Raw genomic sequence first — 26,310 nt, forward strand, 5'->3', positions numbered from 1 at the left:
CGAAACACGCTGAAAAGCGCGAGCCGCTCGAACCATTTTTCTCATCTGAAACAGCCAACAGAACGTGTACGCGCGCCTCGCACGCTAAACCCCACTGTCCACGAAGCGTCGCTTCGTAGTAGCGTAAGCGTTCTCTATTAGCAAAATTGGGCAAGTTTTATTCGAATAACGAATAAACTCGCGAATAAGAAATAGCGACTTTATTAGACGAAAAATTATTCGTTAGTCGCAAATAAATCGTCTTTCGATTTCAGCACTAACTGCAAATAAAATGGCAAAACGGCAAACTAAATAGTTGCACAGCCAGTCAGGCGCCGACTCGAAGCCAAAACGCCCCCGTGGCACTCTGTTTCCCGGCGTGATACGATTGACGATCTGCAAGCGACCGCTTTGTCTTTGTATTTAATTAAACGTTCTAACGATGATTTCCATGCATTGCTACTACTCTTTACTCTCTACTCTCTACTCTCTACGTACAATATTCGAAAACATATTCGAACAAGTCTCTATCCGTTATTCTCGAACAACTTCGTTTATCCGCAATTTTTATTCCAGCAATAATTTATTCGCAATGTTATTCGATTCTGTCTACAAAGCGTACAGTAAAATATTTTGCATTTTGCCTCGTTATTACCTATTGCCTATTATTAAATATAACTGCACGTCTCGCTACTGGCAATGTTGACGCCTGTCGTCATGACTCACGACGAAAACGCGTAGCGACGAAAATGGTTCGCCACTGTTTCGTGGACAATTGCACTTTACTTTATAACGCCCGCTGCATGGAAACCTACTGTTGGCATCGACGCGTCTAATACCTGTCTATGAAGCGACGACGTTTCGTCGTTAACAAACGTTCGTTAACAGAAGATGCCTATGATATTGCAGAGCACTGTGATACCATTCGTTACTACGTATAAACATTTCCATGTAAATTTGCACGTTTTACGTTTTTAAATTTACGAAAATAATAAAAGTAAACAACGATTTTTAAATATTTGCGGTAAGTGCAAATAACTATTGTACATTGCGTTAATAAGACTCGAACATCTGATATTGATACTTATAATCATCCTAATTCTACACCTTGGTTCGTTGTTTTGCTTTCTCTTTCGGGAGTGGCATGCTCTAGTTCGCCTGGCCACGAAATCGTCCATCCGTCAATACGGTACGTCCTCCAGCTCTTATTGCTCGACTTCAGTTTTATTTCACGTGATTCAAGCGCAAAGTATACTGAACCAAATCGGTGACAAGTCAAGCGGATCGTTAAATGAATCAAACCGAACATATCGAAAACAATAATTATATTTTGTATACCTATCACAGTGATTATATCAAATTACAAGTAATTATATCAAGTTACATAAATTGTAGAAATATTTACTATCACATGTATAAATTGTTATAAATACACAGTGGAAAAACCTTGTATATATCGTATAACCATTTCAAAAATATTATATCATTTATTCCAAAAATAACGTTTCATTTTTCTGCTGAGTGCAGATCTCATCGATAAATAAATAATTTTTCCTTTACACCTTACATGTTAACGAGCACGTGCTACATAAAAAAAAATCTCCCTATAATATACAGTGAAACTAATAATAATATACAATTAAACTATACCCCGCGAATTATTAGAAATAAATCTATATCAAATATCCTTATTATAAATTCCTTCAACACTGTCATGGCGATCTATTTTGTGCAAACGAGTTTGTAATATGAATCTTAATAAGAAAAAAAAAAAAAGAAAAAAATAGAAGAGAATTCACTACTTTCACATTCAGGTACATTACACGGTCTTCGATTGAGCGAGTATCTAACTCGCACCCACTCCACGTTTAAACATTCTAGGGAGGTTCAACGAATCGTAATTATTCAATCTCAACGACGAAACGATTTCCCACCTATATAAGTAAAAGTTACCGTTTTAGCATTAAGCAATTTAAGAATAATATTTCTTAATTTCTGCAAGCAAAGACGCTTCGGTCGATTCGTTTATTTCTACGAATCTTTTATTTGCCCTGCTAAAGTAATAAATATCACCAGTGTAAATATCAAACCACAAAGCATGAATGTGCAAATCATGCCTCTCAAGCCGTTTCTTTAAAAACCCATAAGAAGCTATGTTTTGTAACTGCTGTAGAGTATTTATCTGAAATTAAAATACACGTATTTCTTTAAAATAGACTTCAATTTAAATTTATTAATTACAGAGATGATCGTAACCGACTATATATATATATATATATATATATATACTTTATTATAGTATAACCAAATTGGACCAAACAACTTGCGTTTCTTTTCTTTCTATCTTTCTTTCTTCTTCTTCTTCTTCTTCTCTTTCTTTTTTTTTTTTAAGTTAAGGGAATTAATAAAAATATATTAATATATATATATATACAGGGTGGTTGGTAACTGGTGGTACAAGCGGAAAGGGGGTGATTTTACGCGAAAAAAGAAGTCGAAAATATAGAATAAAAATTTTTCGTTTGAGGCTTTGTTTTCGAAAAAATCGACTTTGAATTTTCGCTCGGTACGCGTGCGGTACGTTATAACGGATCTCACTGTAGATCGCTCGAAGATGGTATCCCACTGAGGGTAGCCATCCACATGCTATATTGCTACATCACTAAGCTATAATATTTTACCAAATGTCCTACTGGACAAATTGTAAAATGTAAATAAATAAATAATAATAAAAAACTGTAGATCGTTGTCTCGATGGAAAAATTAGAAAAAAAAAAAATTAAAAAGAAAATTTTTATTCTATATTTTCGACTTCTTTTTTCGCGTAGAATCACCCCCTTTCCGCTTGTACCACCAGTTACCAACCACCCTGTATATACACTGAAAATTTTATCCGATTTATTCTGTTTTAAAAGGTGTTTGGCCAATTATGCGATAATAAATGCATCTATACTAACTTGAGATAACTTATCCTCTATAGCAAATTTATTGTCTGAGTCGATATAGGCCACAAACTTCCGTAAAGGCGTTTCAGCTTGAAATAATATCGGCTCGTGGAAGCCAGCAACTTCAAGCTGTTGAAATTTCGCTAAACTGTTGCTAGCGTGTGCACACAACCATGCTCTTAACGGTGATATCCTTCTGTTCACCTAAGAGGTAACAATTATTATAGATTAAATAAATATGTGTAAAAATAGTAAAACTAACAAAGTACACACTTTCGATGCGAATTCTTCGTCCCGCAAAGCATACAGCAAATTCATAGCTTTGCAATCGCTATGGCCACAAACTATAATGTGTTTTATATTGTTTACTACACAACCAAGTTCTAAGGCCGCTGGCTCACACATTGTTAACTCGTCTACGAAATGCTGAGAATGAGGAATAAGATTACCGGCATTTCTTACTGAAAAAACATAAAATTTGACAAAACTTTAAATTCTTCAAAAACTTAAAAAAAAAAAAAAATTTGTCAAATACTTGTTCTTTGGAATATTTCACACCATGTTTCTTCAGCAAAATCAACGACACATTCAAAGAAAAAATATCTTTCAAATTAATACATTAAAAACATTAGAAACGTTACAGTAATGTTCCATTGTATTAAACTGCAAAGTGAAATTGTCCGGAAAAAAAAAGAAGCAACAAGTTTCATATTCGAGAAGATCAATGTCATGATAAGGTCTCGTACCGACAAACATGTCCCCAACGTTTGTTTCCGTAAATCTAGTTGGAATCATCCGGGAGTCCATGCAAGTAAAGAATACTGCCTTTGGCTGTGTAAGATAAGTAACGACAAAAATCAGTCATGCCAATAAATGTTAATATCCCACCTTACATTAGTTATGTAATTTATGCAGTATATTATTTATAATACTTTTTATACTTTCATATTCTAATAGCTTTTTTACACGTTAAATTATATACACATACGTACATACATATCTTACGTATATGTATATAGTTTTCATGCATAGCAACAGTTTGAGAAAGAATAAATGCAATAAACACTTAAAACAACAATAAAGCATATTAATAACAACGCGGATTTTAATATTTGATTTAATAACTTCAACTTTCAAATATTTCAATCTATTATTAAATTAATCTTTATAGGTCGCGTTATATCAAAGTAATGTCTGACACATGCTTACACAGATAAAATTTTATCCACATGCATGTATGTATGATTCCTATGGATGATTCTTTAGTTCAAGGACATATGAAAACAAACTTGTTCTTTTCCAAATCTAATAAAAACATATATGAAATAAATACATATTTTACTTAAATTTGATTATACTTTCTCAACATGTATACCTTTTATCGCGAATATCAAAAATAATTACCACCGTCTTTCGCAATTTAAATATTAATATCAGACGAAACGTGAAACGTCATAAAAAGAGAAATATGTCCACAAGTTATCAACAGTGACTTAGAGAAAAAAAATTGTAACGTACTTCGGGATGATCTCGAACTCTTTGAAACTGTTTCACCATTTCTTCCCTATGGCAATTCCTATATTTCGTAATTCCTTTGATTATTCTATCCATGGTGGATACAATACACACTTTGTCACGTTCTATCAACCTAAAATGGTGACAACACACGATTTCGCCATAGCCGAGCAGAAGGCGGCAATTTTAAATGTATCACACAACTAAAAAATGAGTATAAAGATTAGTTCAAAGATTACTTAACTTATTCTACTTTTCATTTAAATACGACATTAAATTTAGATTCAATTCGATGACTTTATTTATTCGCATAATTAAAAAATACAGTCTAGTGATACACGTGAAAGCATAAGCTTTTATTATTCCATGTTCCTTTTATTACTTCTTCATAAATACAGCTGTAAATAAATTCATACATGTTTAATATTTGTTCTTCTTTCCGTATGTCAAAAGGTACCAATCAAAATTTTATACAAAATATAACGTATAATTTAACATTATCGTTATCTAAATCGAAAGATACAATTACGGTTAGCTTGATTGTTGCAATAGCACGGTTTATATAATAAGTATATATGTACACTATTATATCAAGTAAATATAATTTAAGAAAATATATATATCTTTGTAACAGGCCAGAGAGAATAATTGCTATACAGAAATAAAATACATAACATCATAGAACCAGGAAAAAGCTTAACCCAGAAAACCATGTATTATCTCTAAGAGCCAAGACAGTATTTACTATAAGCGAACAACGATATATATGTCCACTTAACATGATACTAATAGCGTACAATTTCATACTAACAAGTATAAATATATATATATATATATATATATATATATATATATATATATATATATATATATATATATTTTGTATATATATATATGTTGTATTCATTTATTAACACGTACATGCGTAGCAAAATTTTTAAATATTCTTTCAAATTTTGTATAGAATAAACTAAAAATTCTGAAATACAATATAATTCTTTGAAAATGACAGTATTAATAATAGTTTTGTCACAAATTACATATTGAAATTATTCATTCATTAGCAAAATTATCGATTTACTTTAATTAATAAAAGAGGAAAGTTCTCATGCACCTTCATTGTGATGATTCTCTTTTAAAGTGACTCTTAGATTCAATAGCGATTAACAGCCTGGACCCGGGTGACAACGCGCCTGGGTCGAGCTGATTTCTATCTACTTAATGCCGAGCTCTGACTAGCACGCTCTAATTTCTCAAAATGTTTTCGTGCATTACGAATATTGATTAATGTTGCTGCTGATGCTGAAACAGTAGGAATAATTATTTCAGTATTTATTAAAAAACGAATTAAGATACTAAATACTTACGGATAGCAGGATCCGACATAATAACCATTACATATGTATTTGATGTAAACACATCAATAAAAGCTGCAAAATTTGTATTTCTAACTTCCATACTTTGAAATTGTGCCGCTAGTTTGCTAAAAATATGTAATTTATAAATATATGTTCAAACTAGCTTATATATATACTTTTTATAAGCAAGTTACCTGCAACTAAGTTTGAACTGTTTTATTATATTAGAAACTTTTTCAAATCGATGTATATCTCTATGATGTTGCCTTTGACAATAACTAATTACTAAAAATGTTGCCCTTTCAAATAAGAGTACTTCATCGGCATCAATAATATTTGTAAATTGTTTCAAACTCTGTTCAAGCTCTTTCACATTTGGAATCAACATATATACGATCGAAGACCATGCCCTAAACATAATAGCTTGCATGGAATTATAAAATAAAGATTGAAATCATTGTACAGTTACAAAGATATACCTATATAATGTTTCATCCCATATGCTAGTTCTAAAACAAGTACATTCGAGTGGCAAACTAAGTCTTTTCAGATCTTCTTCTCTTTCTCTAAATATCAAATCTCGCTGATCCTCTTGTACTAAATCCATCTTATGTACTAAACAGAATATCTTTGCTTCTGGACTATTTTGTAATATTGCTTCTAAGCAACTTTGATAATAATGCATGTCTTTATCTAATTCTCTGGATTCTACGTCGAAAACATAGATCAAAACCTCCACGTTCCTAAATATATTGTCACGTTGCGATGCAAAATAATTTTCCATGAATGCTTCTTGACCACCGCAATCCCAAAGATTTAACACCAAATTACCAAGGAATCGAACATGACTATGTTCTACATCAACTATTAAACATACCAGTAAATTAATAAATAATGCATAAGGTACAAATATTTGATAAAACTGGTATAAGCCAACTATTACACACTTGTTGCTCCCAAACGACGTGTATCACGAGCAATATAATTGGCAAAAATTATGCTGCGCATACTAGTCTTTCCTGAACCGCTCTTACCCATCAACAGAACCTAAAAAATATAGAATATTCATTATATGTAAAACTTACACACACGCGCGCGCACGCACGAACATCTATTAATAAACGGTACAAATTAATTTAAACGGTTATGATTTTAGATAAGTACAAAATTTGAATACCTTCTTCTTCATCTTGAATTGATAATGTTATATCTAAGAATTAGTTAAAAATCATATGCGACAGTTGATCAATTGTTGTGTCCTGCAACAAATTATTGAATAGTATGATACAGTTACACAGTTAAACAGTTTCCATTACACTTATGACAGGAGTACATTCCGAACATACGTCAAATACGTGGTCAGATGTTAAATTCATAGGTTATTTCACACTGTTCGATGAATCACATAGTACAACTCTATAACCTATAATAAACGCACACCAATTTTCTTGTCAGTTAACAAATGGCATTAAATATCATTTACAGATACTTCATAATATCAAAAACATGGGTTGTTCAGAATGAAAATAACGATCTCCTTAATAGTAAACAGTCTTATGTTATGAATTATAATAATTGTGATTACTCTCTACCTTCTTCCAATGTGATTAACTTTTAAGCTAAGTATGTAGCTAACTTCACACATGTTGTCATTATTCACGTATCATTGAAAGATAAGATAATTGAGCCAACTGTACTTAATAAAATGTATGACAAACAATGTATTTATCATTAATGCATATTAATACCTTTAATATTATCAAGTATTACTTAATATTTCTGTAACATTTCGCAAATTTAACCAATCTTTATCTTTTCTAAGTTTCTAAATTATTTTGATGTTACGTGTATATATATACACACGCGCGCACACACACACACAAATAAATAAATTCTAAATTTTTAAGCTTTTAGACTATGCAGCACTGGAAAGCACTTATATCGAATAGAAATGTAATTAATCTAACATTATACACTTCTGAAACTATTATTTTCTTTAATATAATTGCGGTAAAAAATCATTTATAAAAGAATTGATATCATTTTACTTATATTAATATACATTATAAATACAACTTAATCATGCGGAAGGCTTATAACCATACTAAATGATGATTCTATGCATAAATACAGAATGATAATTCTTATAAATATGAATATGTCAAACGATAAAAATCTGCAAGATTAAAATGTCATAGTATTATGTATTCAAAGTATCAAGAATAACAGAGAAAATAATAAAAAGTACTTTTAAGAGAATTTTGATTTTCAAACAAGCATTTTATATTACAAAACAAAACTTACATATGATAAATTTACATATGATAGAGCAATGTTCTTACAAATGTTTTGGAATGTAAAACATGTAAGAACTTCCTCAAATATGTCATAATATGATTTTTTATATATTTGTTCCTTCTTTTCTTAAGTTACAAAAATATATTACATAGACAGGTATAATATAATCAAAGGATTCATTTCTGGACACACGTTAACAAACTACCTGTAATGGATAACGATAAATATTTATATTTGCCAAAAAAAGAAAAAAAATCAGTTAATTTTATTATGGACTTAGAAATATACAAGTTATTAAGATGCAATTTCATACATATTAATAATGCTTATGATATCTGAACATTATATTCTTTATATAGTCTTTGTTATGCATATAATTATAAATAGTCCTGTATATATATATGTATTTATTATTGTTATTATTATTATACTCCATGTCTTAAGAATTTAAGTTCATATTTTTTAAATTATTATTTACTTTATTTATAGTATATAGTTAACCCCCATATATGCTTCTTACAGATAAGTAAGATACTCATTTGTCAGAAATATAAACCGAGATAATACATTTTTAACAAGCACACTTTTTAGTGACAAATATTTTGAAGAGATTTAAACATGTAATTATGATACATAAATTATAAAAATATATATTACATCTATTTTCGAAAGGTAAAGATTGAATAGTTTCGAATACGAATATAAAATTAATTTGTAAAAGCATATTTAATTCATTATGTACAAACTCTAGTATAAATAAAAATAAAAATATGAATAGGTACCTACACGAAAATAGCAAATATGCAGTTTTATAATTACTAAACTACGATTTATACACATACGAAATCTTAAGATATTTCAGCACACTCTCTTTGAACATACAAATTTCTAATTTATCTTTAAAAAGTATATAATAATCCACTGAAAGCTTTCATTTTAACGAGTAAAACCATATTGAAGTTTACAACAATATGTATTTGTTTCCATGTTGGCTAACCTGTAATTGATTCACTTGCAGTCTTACCACCGTTCCAACCTATATTGTTCTAAATTTCTTTTTAAATCATATACATATACATATATGTGTGTGTATATATATATATATATATATATATATACACAGGCACCCGCACGCACGCATATATACATATATGTACATATACGGACTTACTCGTGTTAACCGACAATAGGTTGCGGGTGAAAGTAAGTATATGCGTGTACATACTAAGTACTAACGATCAAACCTTGTAAGTGTATGAACAGAGGAATACATGGTGAAAAGGAGAGAGAAAGAAGCAAATGAAAAAGTGGAAAAGAGGGAAAGAAAGGGAAAGGAAAGGAGGGAGGTACAGAAAGAGAGGGAGTGAACGGTGTTCCAGTAGTAGAGGCGCTGTACAGTGGTAGAGGACTGTGGCAGCGGTGGTGATTCAGACTTCTTATCAACCTTGAAAAAAGTGTGGAGAAGAACAGGAAGAGATTCGTCGTCATTGGGCGTCGATTATACGTACGAAATGAGATACCATTGATAAGACTCAGAGCGCCGCGTGGTTCCGCCTCCGCCGTGCCCAAACACGGCACATCACGGACGTGTGGATAAAGCGGCGCCATATATACACGATATACAATCGTATTTTTTCTTTCGCGAGTGCGAGACGACAGAAAAAGGGAGGAGTGAAAACACTCCGAGAACGAAAGAGCAATCGCGACACTAAAGAACATCCCAGACACGGAGAACGGTGGAAAGTGAGAACAAGAGAAGGAGGGAGGGAGAGAGAGAGAGAGAGAGAGAGACAGAGGAAGAGGGAGGGCGAGAGGGAGAGAGAACTAGAGATCCGTGGATGCGGCGCGGTGTCTGCTCCCGTGCGTGCGTGAATCACGCTTTGGAGGTGCCTGTCTATCCCTCGTCTTCGAGCACACCCTATACTCACGACATTGACCCGTTCGAAGACGCCGCTATTCTTCAAAATCGAACACCTTTCACAAGTACCCGAAACTGTCACTCACGAGGAGAGGCATTTTTCTTTCGTTTTGTCTCCTGTTCTTTACCGGTCACCAAGACTATATCCATATCTGTGATATAGAACCGGTAATTTCAAACATCATTTCGATAACGTTTGCTAAATTCAAGAAAGCAAATTCTTTTATCTATAACGAAAGTGAATGGATCTTCAAGTCTCATGTTTTCAACAAACAACTTGGTGTTTTTGTCAACATAAAGAATTCTCTGTATACTGTGATTCAAACCTTTAGTCTTTTAGGATTTATATAACGTAAGAACGACTAGGATCTCTGAGGCAGGGGCTAATAGTATTAAACAAATCTTTGAACAAAATTATAGAAACGCAGCAACGTAAGGTAGATTGGCAACAAAGGGACAAAAGTAGAAACAACATGTCAGATGAAGAAGACAAACCCCCTGCACCTCCTGTACGACTTACATCAAATAGGTAACTATATATTCTATGCTATATTATTATGTTGTTATAATTTACTAGTACCGAAAAATTTCTCAATGAAAGAATATATCATTTAATATTAGATATTTTAATATATATTCAGTAACAGATATGTCTGATGTTTCATTCTCTAGTTCTATACATTTCTATGTAATATAATAGATGTAATATCAGAACACTGTTCTGTAACACTAAAAGCTGATAAGTTTGTTACACATTACATTTTTATTATTTTCTTTACAATAAGTAAATGTCTACATCTTCCTAAAATAGGATAACAGACACTAATCTAGTGGTTGCTAAAAATAAAATCCTACAGTTCAGACACGATGACATTCTGATGTGGGAGACCATCCTTTTAAGTCTTTATATGCAGTCTTACTAACAAACGTGTGTGTGTGTGTGTGTGTGTGTGTATATGTATTATACATGTGAAACATATAATTTTTATATTAATTTTGTACATATTTTGAATGTATTAGACATAAAAGCTATTATAACGAATGTAAAAGTTAGTTATATATTTGTATGTTCTATAAATAATAGCTTACTACTTAAATATATAAATAATAAAATATATACTAAAGTATCCAATATAACATTTAATCTACAAATTCCATTTATGTATAATTTATGTATATAGAAATGAATGTATAACTGTAAGATTATTTTGTCTCATTTGATATCACTAGTTAGATAATGATAGATTAAACATGTTTCAGAGGTGAATCAACACCTAATTTACCAGTGGATATGCGTCCACTACCTAAGGAACCTGATTCTGATGAACGTAAGAAGAAAACATTGAAAAGCAAAATGAAGGTAAAAGAAAATAAGGATAAACCCAACATCAGTTATCCCACCAACTTTGAACATACTGTACATGTTGGATTTGACGCTGTTACTGGTGAATTTACGGTAAGTCAATTCACTATTTGCAATTTGTTACTATTGTTCAAGATGCACTCGCTTTCCGCTTTGCTACTATACGATGGTACGGAGTATCCAAATAGACATTACATAGTAATTCTTTATTGCATTACATTACTGGTTACATAAATTCTTCAAGATCCCTTCTGACAATGCAAGAAAAAAAGAACTAATTCTTAGATATGAAACATCTCTGATTGAATTTTTATTTGTTGTTTTCACCAATGGAACATTATTAAATTGATATTTATTAATAGGTAATATTTAGCAATCGCTTTGCAATTTTCATTGGCTTATTCATGTATTAATATATTGCATAATAAATGATAATAAAAATATGTGGAAATAAAGTAAGTTACAGTACTATAACCCGGATAGAATTTAATTTACTTTGTAGTGCAATTTTTATTATATTTCAATAAATTAAAATTGTGCGTACGTGCGTGCGTGCGTGTATGTATGTGTGCGTGTGCGAGTGTGTTTGTGATAAATGAATATATATATGTATGTGAAGAATAATTCATTTGTGAAACGTGTGTCATCGTAAGAGCAACTAGTAATGTATTATTAAATATTAATGCAAACAATTTTCTTTGTCTAAAAAGTATATCTCAAATGGATCTTTCGTACCGAAAAAAAAAAAAAATAAATTTTCATCACTTGTTCACATGTGTATGGACATTGTGGAAAAGTAATTTGGTAATTTGTCTGATGCTTCTTATACCTATTATTTTTTCACATGAAAAACTAACTAGACACGTATTTCTTTCAAGCTGCCATTAAAAGTAAGTAATTTAAAATGACCACAAAAGTAGTTTGTTTATAATCCTTCTTATTATACATACACTTAATTTAACTGTTTGTTTTTGTTGCAATTAACAGGATTAAGTTGTTATATTTTATTTCAAAATTTAGAGTTTATCATAGATTAGAAGCATATAGCTGCTTTAGTAGATTTATAGATGCTTTAGTCAACGTTGCATTTAATATTATTGCTTTCTTGCAGAATGAATTTTAACATTGGTTTGAGTGCTTACAATCTTACTATTTATTCAACAACTGTAACAATTGGAGTCTTAAATATTTTATATTTGCACGGTGTTCTCTTAGTTTTCAGAACTTTGAGAATTATACTTTTGTAAATATTATATCCTAACCTATCAGTTACATCTTCTTTAAAGTTTTGTACATGTAAGACTATTAATGATTACTTTGAAATATAACTTTTGTTCTTAGGGGATGCCAGAAGCATGGGCAAGGTTGCTTATGTCTAGTAATATTAGTAAACAAGAACAGAAGAAAAATCCACAGGCTGTATTGGATGTTCTGAATTGGTATGACAGTAGCAGTAAAGAAACAAAAGGTTCCAAATACATGACAACTACAAAAATGGTTGGGGTGGTTGGTAAGTTAATAACATTTACATAAAGATTAATCTATAATGTTCTTATTATCATATGCCAGTTATATATACATTAACGAATGAAGCACAGGAAATTTTATGTGCAGCTCCTATTGAGAGAGCCAGTAGTCCTAGAAGCATGGTGGGTATAGGTGTTGGGACAGGAGGAGGAGGAGGAAATATTCGTGGTCAAGCAATGTCACAAGCTTCTGGAAGTTCTCATTCTCAACATTCGCTCAGCAGGTAAGCCTCATATGCTTCCAAATCTCTTTCTCTTCCTATTTTTGTACTTATTCTGTATATAAAATTATAGAGTAAGCAGCAGTAGTCCAAGTAGTACACCAACGGATGCTTGCGCGACTAGTTCCGAACAGGAAGATGAACCGCCACCACCACCGATTTCTGCTAGGCCCGAACGTACGAAATCGATCGTAAGTAATAACTGTCTGCAAATTGTCAAAAATTAGAATTATTTTTCTATATTTGAGTGTTGTAAGTACTAAACTAAAAAATTAAATACTTTGCAATAGTATACAAAGCCAATAGAAGAAGAACCACCGCCTCCATTAACTACCACGTTAGGATCACCCCAACGAAACGGAACGCCGCAACAGCCACATCAATCACAACTGGATAGAAATAAAAATCAAGCGACTCCTACATCAACGACAACCGATCAAACAAGACCAGCGCAAAGTGATAAAGCTAGAAAGAAAAAAATGTCAGATGATGAAATATTAGAAAAATTAAGAACAATTGTAAGTGTAGGTGACCCAAATAGGAAATATACGAAAATGGAAAAAATAGGACAGGGGTAAGTTATATAATATAAAATAATATAAAATGTAAATATTCTCTTATGGAATTTTTTTGCATTTTTATATATTTTTAATGTTATCTTCCAGTGCTTCGGGAACGGTGTACACAGCAATTGAAACATCAACAGGTATGGAAGTTGCAATAAAACAAATGAATCTTTCACAACAACCAAAGAAGGAGTTAATAATAAATGAAATATTGGTTATGCGGGAGAATAAGCACCCAAATGTTGTAAATTACTTGGATAGTTACCTCGTAGGAGAAGAATTATGGGTAGTTATGGAATATCTGCCTGGTGGTAGTTTGACAGATGTTGTAACTGAGACTTGTATGGATGAGGGTCAAATAGCAGCAGTGTGTAGAGAGGTCCTACAAGCTTTGGAGTTCCTTCATTGTAATCAAGTTATACACAGGGATATTAAGTCTGATAATATCCTGCTTGGACTAGACGGTGGAGTAAAATTAACAGATTTTGGATTTTGTGCACAAATTTCACCAGAGCAAAGCAAACGAACTACAATGGTTGGTACACCATATTGGATGGCGCCAGAAGTAGTTACAAGAAAACAGTATGGTCCAAAGGTGAATGAAAAGAATGATACTCTACAACTATTACATTGCAATGTCTATATAGTAATTACTATATAACTATTGTACTATAATATTTATAAATTATTTAAATCTTATAGGTTGATATCTGGTCGTTGGGTATAATGGCTATTGAAATGATAGAAGGAGAACCACCATATTTAAATGAAAATCCATTAAGAGCATTATATTTGATCGCAACAAATGGTAAACCTGAAATCAAAGAAAAGGATAAACTGTCAGGAATTTTTCAAGACTTTTTGGATCAGTGTTTGGAGGTCGAAGTGGAGAAACGATCAGCGGCTTCAGAATTACTCAAGGTAATTCTAACAATATTTTATACTAACCTAAAGTACAATTAATATATGTTTTATATTTAAATTTACGTAAATGGAATAAACTTTTAATAAAATTTGTACTTTTATGGCAAATTGCAGCATCCTTTTCTGAAATTAGCAAGGCCACTTGCTTCCCTAACACCTTTAATAATGGCAGCAAAGGAAGCTGCTAAAGGTAATTAGAAGAGTGGTATTATGATATGATCATAAAAATATAATTTTGCAGAAAAATAATGAATCACCCTCCCAAAATGGAACGGCACAATAATTCAATAATATATAATAAATAATGAATAAACATATATAAATAAATAAATAAATATATATATATGTATGTATGTATGTATGTATGTATGTATGTACGTATATAAATATATATATATATATTTATAAACATATATACATATATATGTATATATATATATATATATATATATATATATATATATATATATATATATATATATATATATATATATAGGTCATAGATAGATAGATAGAACTTATCCGATACCTTGAAAAGTATCGAGAAATGGTTTCAAAGTTTTTAAATTGCTCGATTCTCGCATGTTGCGAGGAAATCAAGTTAAATCAGAAGAACTGTGAACGATCTGACGGCAGAAATCTTGTATTCCTCGATGGGTATATATTAGTTACTAAGAGTTCAACATTTTATTTAAATAGTCTTCAAAGTAAAAGATAAACTGTACGAGTGGGTTGTTGCCTGAAGAGCTCTTGTACTAATACCGAACTGTCATCGAGGATTCTCAAGCGACTGTCAGTTATTTTCTAAAAATATAAAGCTAGTATTACTGACTCTAAAATTGAAGATCAGAGTTAGCTACAAACATACATTATTTATAGCAAAAACCTTATTAGATAATACCACAAAACAAATGTGAACAAGTACATAGGACCTATTCTAATATATTATTATGGTTTAACAAAAAAAAAAATCGTAGAAGAAGAAAATTGATCTTCGTGTCAGACTTATATTTTTTGAATGAAGATATGGAGAGCAGAGCAATATGTTTTCAGTCTTTGGTCTGTCAGTATGACGTAGATGTATAAGCGATAGCCTAACTTGTTTTAAACGTTCTCAAGAATCACGTTCTTGTCAATTGGATGTTAGTAAACTTCATTATGTTATTATATTAAACTGAAGTTTTAATGAATCTTTTAAGTATTTGGACACTGCAACTTTCGCATTATTATGTTAATTTGTATATAGTATAGGCAATTAATTTCATACATAATGAAATTTATGATGAATTTCATACACGCGATTCTTATTTAAAGCTGTTCATTTATAGTTGTAGGATAAAATATAAGTACTTTTTCTCATTTGCATCGCTGACGGGACACGTTAAAATATCGACCCTGTTGCTAAAGTATATTATGATGTGAGAACATCTTTCTATAGACGAATGTCTAGTTACGTGTGTTCTTCGATACAGGTCAAACATAAGTTGTCTTTAACGTGTCTTATTAAGAAGTGAACGGATGATGGACGAAATTTTAAAACAAGGTTCAGATATAGGAACATTTTGTGACACTATAAAGTGCCTGTCTTGTCATGTTTAGAGACGTGAAAAACTCGCGCTAGATTCCTTATGATCTTGAACCATCAACAGAATAATTTCATATTTTGTTTAATACAGATACAGATTGAGAAAAAATATATAAATTTATGTTGACGATGATTATATAAGACAAGGTTTCTACGTATGGTTGTACTACATTAAACGTAATAATTAATGTCTTTCCTAATTATATTATATCTTAAACATACTATATTACTGAGAATGAAACCTTGGATACTTTTAGTTTAAGGAATACGAACTTTCGAATTTGTTACTTTTATTCTTTGCATCTTCGTTACGTATAGGAGTTTATCGTAAACTAAAGCTAAAGAACGCCACGTAAAATTATAATAGATATTGAAGAAATTAACATATTACATATGAAACAAAAAAAGAAAAAGAAAAAAAGGAAAAAAAAAGGAAAATGCATACGTTATTTGGTAATGAACAATCGTATATGTAATAATATATTCATTATTTACTGAGTTTATTACTTTCGTAATATTAAAAAGCCTGATTAGTTTTTTATAATAATCGATAATGTCTAATTATACTTGACAGACGAAGCAGCTCAGTTTGTATTGTGCGCTTACGCCTAAATTTGGAGTTGTATGCTGAAGGGTAAATCTACTTACCTGTAAAGAATCAGGGATTATAATATATAATCGCATGGAATTTGTTTCAGTATTCTGTAAGAACGAGCTCTTGCATTATTTTGTTTCAGCATCAACTTCAAATTTTCTAGGAATTGTAAGCAATTATAGGAGGTATAGAAAACGAAATAATTGTGCACGTCTAGTATTAATAAATATACATTTCTGTAAAAAAAAAAAAAAGAAAAAAAGAAGAAAAGAAAATGAGATTCAGGGTCAAAATTGACGTTAACAACTCGATCAGAAATACTGAACGAGGTCCTGCATTTTCACAAATATCTTTAGAAAAAAGAAGTAACGTCCATTTTATGTCTATTATATTACTGCGACAGTTATTAAGCATATTTCAGCTACAAGTAGTAGCTATCTATAAGATTCATTTTTATTCGTAAATCGAGGCAAGTTAGATGCAAAATTTTACTTGTCCATATTTTGAAAAATTTGTATAGAAACGTATGCAAATAATAATTAGAAATATGAATATTTTGAATGAATCCTGTTGCTTATGTATAGAGAATAAACAAAAGTACAAAAGTTGTATTAATATGCCTTACTGTAATAAAAGTAAACATTATTTATAAAATTAGCAAGCAATCGTCATTATTTTAATATTGATGAACAATACAAAATTACGTATAAAACACATAATAAAAATGTGGACAAGTGTAAATGTTTTTGCATCTTCATCTTGATTACCGTTACAAGTGCATTTATGTATCCTCATAAGGAATGTATTATTGTCAGTTTAGAACTATGAAATAGGTTCCTATACACAAATCAAGTTAAGTACGTATATGCATGTTTTCAATACCTTTTTTTATGATGTTTTTGAAAATGCTTCGAGATCTCAATTATAAAATAAATCAGGCCTACTGATACTGAAGCCGCTAGTTCATTTATACATGTCACAGTAAACGTTTTGGCTTCAAATTTTTAATAAAATTTCCCACTTCAACTGTACCTCTATTTGTATAAAATTGGCTTTTATTATCTAATGAAAATATTTGGTAAAATTCTGGTTTCTCAGGAAAACTAATACTTAACAGTGTCGAATTTAAAAATGAAAGAAAGCAGCAAATGGATAATGAATTATTGTAAAAATTATGCCTAGAATTTGCGTATATATTGTACTGTAACATCTTTTAGTTTGTTTTGAAACGTTAAAATATAAGGAAACATTTTATAACAAAACGTCCTAGTTCTTTGAATGAAATCATCCTTCCTTCTATTTTATAATATTGAACGATAAAGTATTTCTTCTATAGATACAGTAAGAGTAGAGTAAATTTATGAAACTCAAATGTAGTTAGATTTTCTTTTTGGATATAAAAGACTGTGCACCACAAATAATTACAAAGTATAACAAACTTTTTATATTATTAGCATATATATTCAGACAAATAAATAGTACTTATTATTTACACGTTCTGTCCATGAAATGTGTAACATGAAAAAATAATAGAATGTTTTTATAAGTTAGTTGACAAGTGTTTTACATTAATTTTTTATATTTTATACACACTAAATGTATTATTTTACAGTCATTTAGAGTGTATGTACAGAATCGAATTTATTCTAAGATTATAATAATGCAGATATTCACTATTATTCACTAGTATCCCATTAATAGATTTGTCGCTATGGATGTACATCTGTGTATTATAATCTATGCTTTCTAATAAATGTTATTAATCTCAGAGTTTACGACGCATAGACAAGACATATATTCATAGCAACTATGGAATATGTATGCTAAGATTTAACATAAAAATATTTATTGTTTCTTAACAACATGATTGCTTTTGTCATTAAAGGAACTTTATAATTCCGAAGAGTAACAAAACAGTAACAGCAAATTACAAAATATCAAATAGAGTCACATTTTATTAAGAAATATAAATTCTTTCTGTCAATAAGATAAGTTAGATATTTTAAACATTTTCAAAAATTTTATTAAAAACTTATGCCCTCCTTAGTTTTATGATGTCATCTTTTTCTCTTCTCCCGCTGAATGAAAGTTTATGGATGCCGAGTTGATGCAAAATCGCTTCCTTGTAGGTTTTGGCCCGTCATTAAATACATGTCCCAAATGTGCACCACACTTTGAACAGGTCACCTCGGTCCGCACCATATCTGGGTTTGCGATCAGCAGTAGTAGATTTCCACCAACTGTACGTCAATTGTCGACGCAGTTTTCGTGTGTCAATGGTGAAAGTGAAGTGGTGGTAGCGGAGCAATAGGAAGACAAAGGAAATAGAATAATAGAGTGTGATTAAACGCAGACCAACACCTTTGTTTGTTCACTCTAAATATTTTCCAGTTATAGCAGCACCAAAAACAGTAAACTAATATTAATAAAAGCTATAGACTGATAGTAACGAAAATTAAAATCAATTACCTAAATAAGTATTCACAAGAAATAGAAGTTTTAAGTAAAAATAAAGATATATCTGTGATTATTAATTATATCCTTAAAATAATGCGTAAAGTAAGAAATAGCTACACATTCTAATCAATACCCGTAATCTTGTCCCTTGCTTTACTCATCCATCGAAGCTCTGTCCAAATTTTCCTTTGATATCTAATTGTCTTGATATTGTATGACAAAATTAAAAGATATATTAAAATAGTTCAGAGCAATATTTGCCTCTTTAGTCAAATATTTTTATGGTACTATTTGAAAGAAACATTTTCATTTAATTAACATGATTTAAACATATTGCCAAACCTACTTTTATGAATAAATTACTACAATATTGTTATCTGTAAGTGGCATATAGAGTAACATTCAAATAACTAATCAAATATTCTAGTCACAACCTGGTTAATATTACATGTTATACATCATTATTTGCCAATGTATTTCTACATGTATAAGTAAGATTCAACGTAACTAGTACCAACAAACGTATGAATTATTTAGTAATCAATATAACAAAACGCATACTCTCTTCTAATGCAAACTTAAACTTGTAATTTTATTATTTAGTCTTCATATAAGCAAAGTATTTAATAATTATAATAATTTTATTAAAATCTTAATGTTACATAAAGCAAAGCTATATGTAAAGAATTATTACATGATTAAATACTAAAAAAAAAAAAAAAAAGATTAATTCTATATTTTTCATATATACAGAAATAAGATATAGAAAGGATTATTTTTAATGGATAATTATGACCTTAGTTTGTACAATAGGCGATGTAAGTCTAACACAAATCACACTCTAAGCATTAACATGCGAGGTAAAGGATACAAGGAATATTGCCTCCCAAGTATTATAATTTTAATATAAATAAATTATACAAATAGTATAAATGTGTACAAGTCATTTTGTTCTTATACATTAAAAACATGTATATATCTGTGACAAAAATTGAATTATGTTGATAAACTTATCACGCATAAAGCATATAATATACTGTACCAATATATTTTACTAATTGATATTATAATACTTTGTGTATGTATGTCTGTACTATATGTAAAATATTGCAAAGACTTGACCAAATAAAATGATAAACAAATTACAGAAGACTTAGGAGACTACGAGACAGTAGCAGAACTAAAAGTTTAGGAAAGGTTTTGTGATAGAGTAATTGTAAGAAAAAATGAAGAATGTACAAGAATGGTAAACAGATAAAACTCTAATGTTTGTGATATGATATGATATTGTGTTATATCTCAATCTGTCATATAAGTCAAATTTGATAATAAGGAGTTTATCTATGTACCATTTAAATAGATATATGTAATTAATGTAAAATGATACGCATGATGAATACTATGTTATTGTATTAAGAATCCGAGCATAATTCTGAAAGTGTTGTCAGTAAATCAAAATTCATATATCCGCTTACCATGTGAAGTATCTTTGGTTAACTTGACTCGTCCCTGTTCCAATACTTCATTGAATGCAGGCCAACCACAACCACTATCGTACTTTGTGTCAGAAGAAAATAATTCTTGATCACAGATTATGCAGGTGTACGTGCCTTTCTCATAGAATTTATTGTAGCAACCAGAAAAAGGTCTGCATGGAGAAACAAAGAACAATTAGAAGCATGAAGATGCATGTACACTAGGAAGTTAATTGTGAGGACCTATACTTTATTTTTAAACCACTCGGTCATGACGCAAAGTCAAGCCAATACATGCTCTTGAAAAAGTTATTTTAGTCTCACATCACCTAAAAGTAAACCAGTTTCGATCGTACGACAATATTTTTGGAAAATTGTATCATGCGACTGTTGCAATTTACTTAAACCTAAGTGACTAAAGGTTCAATAATGCGACATTGTTAGTTGATAATTATACGTAACAAAAAATCGAACTCGTCGATTATAACATTAATCCTTGGGAAATTACAAGATGTATAAAACGTATATTATTAATAGGTTACACGTTGCAGGATTTAAAAGCATCGTTATTCAAGTTTGTATAAAAAAATTCAGAATTTTGTAAAATATTGTTTACATGTATAGACTCGTATGTAACGATATAGCGGCGTACATTTATATTTTACACGAAACTTTACTACAGCTACAACTAATTTTCTAATGAAATCGAGAAATAACATATACCGATATAAAGATCGACACGATTCAATTTTTAATTTCATAGCAAGTGAATTAAATTCCCGATATACGTACCTCTCTGTACCCTTTTCCTGCGTGACGTGCCACTGTAGCGGTGTCAAACGTTTTTTTAATTCTTCTTTATCGATTTCCACAGTCATTCTCCTAATTAACCTTTGGAACAAGTTAAGAAGCATGCAATAATAGCAACTTTAACAATAAAAAAAGAACGCAGTCTGGTTGCCGCGCTTTCCTCAGAACTTCGCAACTATACACCGAGAGAACAGAAGCGGCACTGCTGCCTGCTCCTTTGAAGCATGGACGATCAGATTTCGTGACCTTGAGTTAACCAATCAGCTTCTCTGGCAAATAGATTTGATAATCACGCTTTCGCAGTAACACGTGGCTTTTATAAAGAAAAGCTATATGATGTGACCAGGCCGTACGATTGTTTTTCATTATCACTGTTTAAATTATACATACAAAAAATGTAAAAAATATGTACGTATTCAGTGTGCGCTATATATATATATATATATATATATATATATATATATATATAAAAGTTAATGAAATTTCAATTATTTACAATATACGAAATAAATTCCATACTTCACGTATAATATAAATGAAAATTATAATTTTCTATTAAAATTAGCTATTGTAATACATTGACAGTGAGAAATGCAACGCATATTTCATATTTGGAAAAAATACAAATCAGTCAGTTTTTATCCTTCACACAGTTTGCGATCGATACTATAATGTTTTGGAAAGAACAGGAAACATTCATATTCAGAATTAAGTAGCGTTATGAATTAATAACGTTCAAGTGTTTAAACATATGTAGTCACGAACAAAAGTGTTGGTACACTCTTGAAAACAGAATAACTTTTTTAAAATCAGGCCAAACGATTTGAATTTATTTAAAACAAATTAGGAGGATTAGTTTACTACATAATAAATTGCAGTTGATCGCAATCGCGAAAAAAACAGTAAAGGCTACACTTCTTACAACTTCTTCATCTGAGCCTGTAATACAAGTTTAAAAAGTACACTTCCTAAATTTATTAGTTATATACAGTCTGTACATGTATGTACTAATGTTGTACTAATGTACATATGTACATTACTCAGTTTCCATTAGTTGTACTCTCTTCTTATTGTGGCCTACTTTATTTATTATCCGTTTTATTCACTATTTTATTATTTCAACTATTTATTTCAATATGGTATGACAAGGCATATAATATCTAATAACTTGATCGTAATTAAATTACAAAAAAAAAAAAAAAAAAAAAACAAATGTCGTGATCGCTATTCAAAAACGATAAAAATTATAATCTGCGAATGCCCTAAAGTAAGAACCAACATTGGATTCGTTGTAATATTTAATAACCTTTGTCAATAAACGCAATAAAAACAAAAATTAGTAACGCGTTGATCAACGGAACGCTTTCTCTGACTTCGTTGAACCCTCAGATCCAACTTAAAATCTGACTTTGTCGAAGATATTATTCTTTTTCCATCTTTTCGCTTTAGTTATTTAGTTGCTTATTCCTCCTTTGGAACTTTTCCTTTTCACTTTTCGCTTAAAGTACATACATATATGTAGCATGTCACTGATACTTTGACCGTGAGACATGCACGAACCTGGATGGAAGTGAATACTGGAAAGGAAAACTTCTATAACAATTGCAGGAAAAGAATCTACTCTTATTCTTGGTAATCGCACGGATGTCATCCCCATCATAGGGATGGGAGGGTGGGGATCAAATTACAGGTAGGCAATCATGTGAAATCTACATAACGCGCCGGTAAGTTCCAGAGCCAGCCGCGGTCGAGTAGTGTAACACGATCCAGTGTCAGATATCGTTCAGATGATGTACGTATGTATGTCAGTACTAATCGAAGAGTGAAATTTTCTTATCTTTGGCTTTTTTTCAATGAAACTTTGTCAGAACTTTGTCATTTGTAAGAACATTTTAATTAAAATGAGACCAAATACGGTACAACTTGAATTTTGTATTTACTTACTGATATGTATTTAATTATTATTTATGAAGTAAGCGAATATGTTCGCAAATTATAGCAAACAGAAACGCGTAGAAAACATGTTGATAAAGGTTCTATTCATCACAAATGAAAAATAAAAAAGTTTGATATTTCAGTTAAAGATTTCCTTCCTATTATTTCATATGGAAGCCAAACGTTTCGACTCCTAGTCCCTCTTTCTTTTTCACTCGCATTATCCTTTTTCACGTCTAACATTCATCGGCAGTCTCTACAGGAATAGAAAAGAATCTTGAAGAGAAACTTGAATCTAGGAACAGTAAATAAGCATACAAGCGTATAGGCAAAATTCAATGTACTAAGAGGAACAGTTTTTTTTTTAAACAAATATAATAATTAAGCAATAAATTGCTAATAAAGCAATAATTAGACCACCGATGAAGTTATCAGCAAAAATTTACTCAGAATCAAGTACTTAACGACATACGTGTTCCTTAATATAAATAATTACCAAAATCCGATCATAACTACGTATGCAAGATTGTAAGAAATATCTGTTATAATTCAATTAGAAACGAATATCATCAGTGTATTGGATTTGTGTTTCGAGATAAGTTTTTTCAATCCGGCGACCGACGACCCTTGACTATAAAATAATAACAAATTAATTATAAATATAGTATTAATTATAAATAAAGTTACTTATTCTTAGATTTCAATGAATTTTGGATACGTTCGATATTTCGAATATAGGACATTTTGAACAACTTTTCCCTGTATGTATTCTGTCTATTCAGTGTGTACACTATGACAGTGTATTCTGTCTATATATATGTTGTGCGTTCATGTGACGTGCAGCGCACGCGTTAGTACCTTGGTCGCCTTACTGCTGCGGAAATGTAAGACATTGCGTTGTCTTTCTTTGTCTTTCATACGATAAACTTTGGAAGATTAAAGTTGCTATATTTTTTAAATCAACCGTTTCTCAGCCCCAATATCTTCATACATTCTTCGTAGAGAATAAAAATATGTATCTAGCGGTGTACAAAAAAATATACAATACCATTAGAAAAAGCTATACATTGGCATTGAAATCTCTTTAGATAAGAACGTAGAAAGAAATGGTAATATCTTATTAACTTTTCCCCGTCAAGTGTCAAGCAACTTTTATACGAAACATTCTTTTCGCATTTCTGATACTTGGAGATATGTTAATGCGTGGACATTTAAAACGGACATACTGTATTTGGACATTCCGGAAATCGAGGATTGCACTGGGTGCTTAACGTTAATTTATGTTTATACATAAAACTATATGCTATAAAACAATAAATATGTATTTATTAATAATAAAAAATGTATTATGAAAATTATTCATTTGCCTACTACAATAATAGTAATAAGAGTAATTTAGTGGCCTTATTTAAATAAATAAAAGTATGTGCGCGCTTTAAATTGTCGAAGTTGCGCAGGATCTGCTGGATTTCTGCTGCCTTTCTGCCGTCTGATTATGCTACGCAGAGCCTGTTACGCTCTGCTGCCAATCTACACGCAAATGGTTATCAGTGTAGTTTTATTAGGCTAGTGTTTTAACGGAGAATGTAACGACGAACACGCAAGATATGTGACATAGTTTATACTTAACAATTTTATAATTTTATATTCGCTACTTTGTACCAAAGGGAACGGAAAATGAAGAAACAGAAAATAACTAGAAGGAAAGAAACGGATAATGAGTAGAGTTAGACTAAGTAAGACGATACTAAAACAACATGGAAGACAAAGAAATAAGATTAATAACGTCGACACGATAACGTAACAAAGGCAATAAGGTTGATTGGGTCTTTCATACGGGTTAAATTTATTCGAAAGTACTAGAATAATTTATTGGACGGAGTGGTTGATCTGAACTCTATGTAGTTCATGACCGGACATCTTGTCCGCGGTGATTCGGCCATCTGACGAGCGCATGTTCCATAGTTGCAGACGGACGTCACGTGGTCGAATCTGTGTAAGATATTTTTGTATTCGGAAGTTTCCAACATAAAGGTATATTGATCGAAAATTCAGGTAAATATTACGCTAAGGGAAATTCTAGTTGTCATACATACGGTTATAGGCTATACCGATTTGTTTTCCTTTGTATAAATTGTAAAAAAAATAAAAATTGTAAAAAAATGTGGTGCAGCACAGGCGAAATGAACTGTGACGAATAACAACAAGCAGTAGCAGAAGGGTGAAATAAAGAAGAACAGGAAGAAGAAGCACGTGAATATGTCAGATATGTAAAACCATTGTTGTAGGTTAGACGCGTGAAATTTGAAACAAGTAAGAAAGGAACAAAAAGAGAGAAGAAATTGAGGTTTGTTTGCGAAATGCAAATAGAATAGATAATAGGTAATACGTAAGGCAATATAATTTTGTGGATGGTAGAAGAATAGATTTGTTTGAATTCTAGGAGACTAAAGAACAAATAAAGATACATTTAGGAGATATATGTGTGCGTTGTTTATTTGTCCATTGACCATAAATTGTGAAATTAGGCTTGAAAAATATAGATGACAGATAGAATAGAATTGGGTAATGGAACACCATTATGAAAGGTAGTAATTATGATCTGGAAATATATTAGTACGGAAGAACACCGTTGGAATCTTCTAATTACATGGATGCTATGTGGAAAGTGATTAACGTTAAATGAATTCTATTTAAAGGAATGAAACTTATTAGTAATAATATGGAATGGTATTATTAAAGTTAGTAATTATATAGAATTATATAGAATTACTAGCTTTAATAATATCATTCTATGGTGAGTTATAAGGGTGGATGAGAATTGACGCATTACAGACAGA

The 26,310-nt window shown here is 30.7% G+C and overlaps 4 protein-coding genes and 1 long non-coding RNA gene across 11 annotated transcripts; 2 read left to right on the top strand and 3 right to left on the bottom strand.

Annotated features, from left to right (window-relative positions):
* Positions 1–1,501: 1,501 nt before the first annotated feature.
* LOC117209462 (beta carbonic anhydrase 1) lies at positions 1,502–4,634 on the bottom strand. Its single transcript, XM_033451550.1, has 5 exons — positions 4,443–4,634; positions 3,671–3,755; positions 3,198–3,385; positions 2,937–3,128; positions 1,502–2,161 (listed from the first exon to the last, which is right to left on the bottom strand). Exons 1-5 carry the CDS (start codon positions 4,533–4,535, stop codon positions 1,952–1,954), a joined length of 768 nt encoding a protein of 255 aa, XP_033307441.1. The 5' UTR covers positions 4,536–4,634; the 3' UTR covers positions 1,502–1,951.
* A 93-nt stretch (positions 4,635–4,727) lies between these two features.
* Positions 4,728–9,741, bottom strand: LOC117209461 (ras-related GTP-binding protein A). Of its 5 annotated transcripts, none has more exons than XR_004487921.1 (8): positions 7,144–7,383; positions 6,975–7,056; positions 6,745–6,844; positions 6,277–6,661; positions 5,992–6,207; positions 5,807–5,922; positions 5,554–5,741; positions 4,728–4,837 (listed from the first exon to the last, which is right to left on the bottom strand). XR_004487921.1 is itself a non-coding variant. In XM_033451546.1 (8 exons), exons 3-8 carry the CDS (start codon positions 6,984–6,986, stop codon positions 5,650–5,652), a joined length of 921 nt encoding a protein of 306 aa, XP_033307437.1. In that variant the 5' UTR covers positions 6,987–7,056; positions 7,144–7,220; positions 7,390–7,408; the 3' UTR covers positions 5,418–5,649. The 5 variants fall into 5 exon arrangements, 4 of the variants coding, with proteins under 4 accessions (XP_033307437.1, XP_033307439.1, XP_033307438.1 ...); XM_033451546.1 differs by lacking the exon at positions 4,728–4,837 and adding an exon at positions 7,390–7,408 and having other exon boundaries at positions 5,418–5,741; positions 7,144–7,220; XM_033451548.1 differs by lacking the exons at positions 4,728–4,837; positions 7,144–7,383 and adding an exon at positions 9,604–9,741 and having other exon boundaries at positions 5,418–5,741.
* Positions 9,742–10,042: 301 nt separating this feature from the next.
* LOC117209460 (serine/threonine-protein kinase PAK 3) lies at positions 10,043–14,904 on the top strand. Of its 2 annotated transcripts, XM_033451544.1 has the most exons (11): positions 10,043–10,181; positions 10,354–10,542; positions 11,274–11,469; positions 12,255–12,266; positions 12,718–12,886; positions 12,991–13,126; positions 13,197–13,314; positions 13,414–13,697; positions 13,789–14,284; positions 14,392–14,610; positions 14,728–14,904. In XM_033451544.1, the coding sequence occupies exons 2-11, from the start codon at positions 10,487–10,489 to the stop codon at positions 14,809–14,811; spliced, it is 1,770 nt and encodes a 589-aa protein (XP_033307435.1). In that variant the 5' UTR covers positions 10,043–10,181; positions 10,354–10,486; the 3' UTR covers positions 14,812–14,904. The 2 variants fall into 2 exon arrangements, with proteins under 2 accessions (XP_033307435.1, XP_033307436.1); XM_033451545.1 differs by lacking the exon at positions 12,255–12,266 and having other exon boundaries at positions 10,080–10,542.
* Positions 14,905–18,063: 3,159 nt separating this feature from the next.
* On the bottom strand, positions 18,064–21,782 carry LOC117209464 (methionine-R-sulfoxide reductase B1). Of its 2 annotated transcripts, none has more exons than XM_033451551.1 (3): positions 21,518–21,782; positions 20,726–20,898; positions 18,064–19,033 (listed from the first exon to the last, which is right to left on the bottom strand). In XM_033451551.1, the coding sequence occupies exons 1-3, from the start codon at positions 21,637–21,639 to the stop codon at positions 18,843–18,845; spliced, it is 486 nt and encodes a 161-aa protein (XP_033307442.1). In that variant the 5' UTR covers positions 21,640–21,782; the 3' UTR covers positions 18,064–18,842. The 2 variants fall into 2 exon arrangements, with proteins under 2 accessions (XP_033307442.1, XP_033307443.1); XM_033451552.1 differs by having other exon boundaries at positions 18,064–18,997; positions 21,518–21,775.
* A 3,418-nt stretch (positions 21,783–25,200) lies between these two features.
* On the top strand, positions 25,201–25,950 carry LOC117209386. Its single transcript, XR_004487911.1, has 2 exons — positions 25,201–25,525; positions 25,644–25,950. It is a non-coding gene; the product is annotated as an uncharacterized LOC117209386 (long non-coding RNA).
* Positions 25,951–26,310: the final 360 nt, after the last annotated feature.

Source organism: Bombus bifarius, unplaced genomic scaffold (assembly GCF_011952205.1).
Source record: "Bombus bifarius isolate JDL3187 unplaced genomic scaffold, Bbif_JDL3187 scf7180000008176, whole genome shotgun sequence".
Classification (NCBI taxonomy): domain Eukaryota; kingdom Metazoa; phylum Arthropoda; class Insecta; order Hymenoptera; family Apidae; genus Bombus; species Bombus bifarius.

Coding starts and splice junctions, on each gene's coding strand:
- LOC117209462 (XM_033451550.1), bottom strand. CDS start 4,535: ATGGATAGAATAATCAAAGGAATTACGAAATATAGGAATTGCCATAGG. Junction 3,756..4,442: donor GAGTTCGAGATCATCCCGAA/GTACGTTACAAT, acceptor TATCTTACACAG/CCAAAGGCAGTATTCTTTAC. Junction 3,386..3,670: donor CGTTGGGGACATGTTTGTCG/GTACGAGACCTT, acceptor ATGTTTTTTCAG/TAAGAAATGCCGGTAATCTT.
- LOC117209461 (XM_033451548.1), bottom strand. Junction 6,208..6,276: donor TGGGATGAAACATTATATAG/GTATATCTTTGT, acceptor TATTATGTTTAG/GGCATGGTCTTCGATCGTAT. Junction 5,923..5,991: donor CAGTTCAAACTTAGTTGCAG/GTAACTTGCTTA, acceptor ACATATTTTTAG/CAAACTAGCGGCACAATTTC.
- LOC117209460 (XM_033451544.1), top strand. CDS start 10,487: ATGTCAGATGAAGAAGACAAACCCCCTGCACCTCCTGTACGACTTACA. Junction 12,887..12,990: donor AAAAATGGTTGGGGTGGTTG/GTAAGTTAATAA, acceptor TTTTATGTGCAG/CTCCTATTGAGAGAGCCAGT. Junction 14,285..14,391: donor GAAAACAGTATGGTCCAAAG/GTGAATGAAAAG, acceptor TAAATCTTATAG/GTTGATATCTGGTCGTTGGG.
- LOC117209464 (XM_033451551.1), bottom strand. CDS start 21,639: ATGCTTCTTAACTTGTTCCAAAGGTTAATTAGGAGAATGACTGTGGAA. Junction 20,899..21,517: donor CAGGAAAAGGGTACAGAGAG/GTACGTATATCG, acceptor TTCTCCATGCAG/ACCTTTTTCTGGTTGCTACA. Junction 19,034..20,725: donor AACCAAAGATACTTCACATG/GTAAGCGGATAT, acceptor ATTGACGTACAG/TTGGTGGAAATCTACTACTG.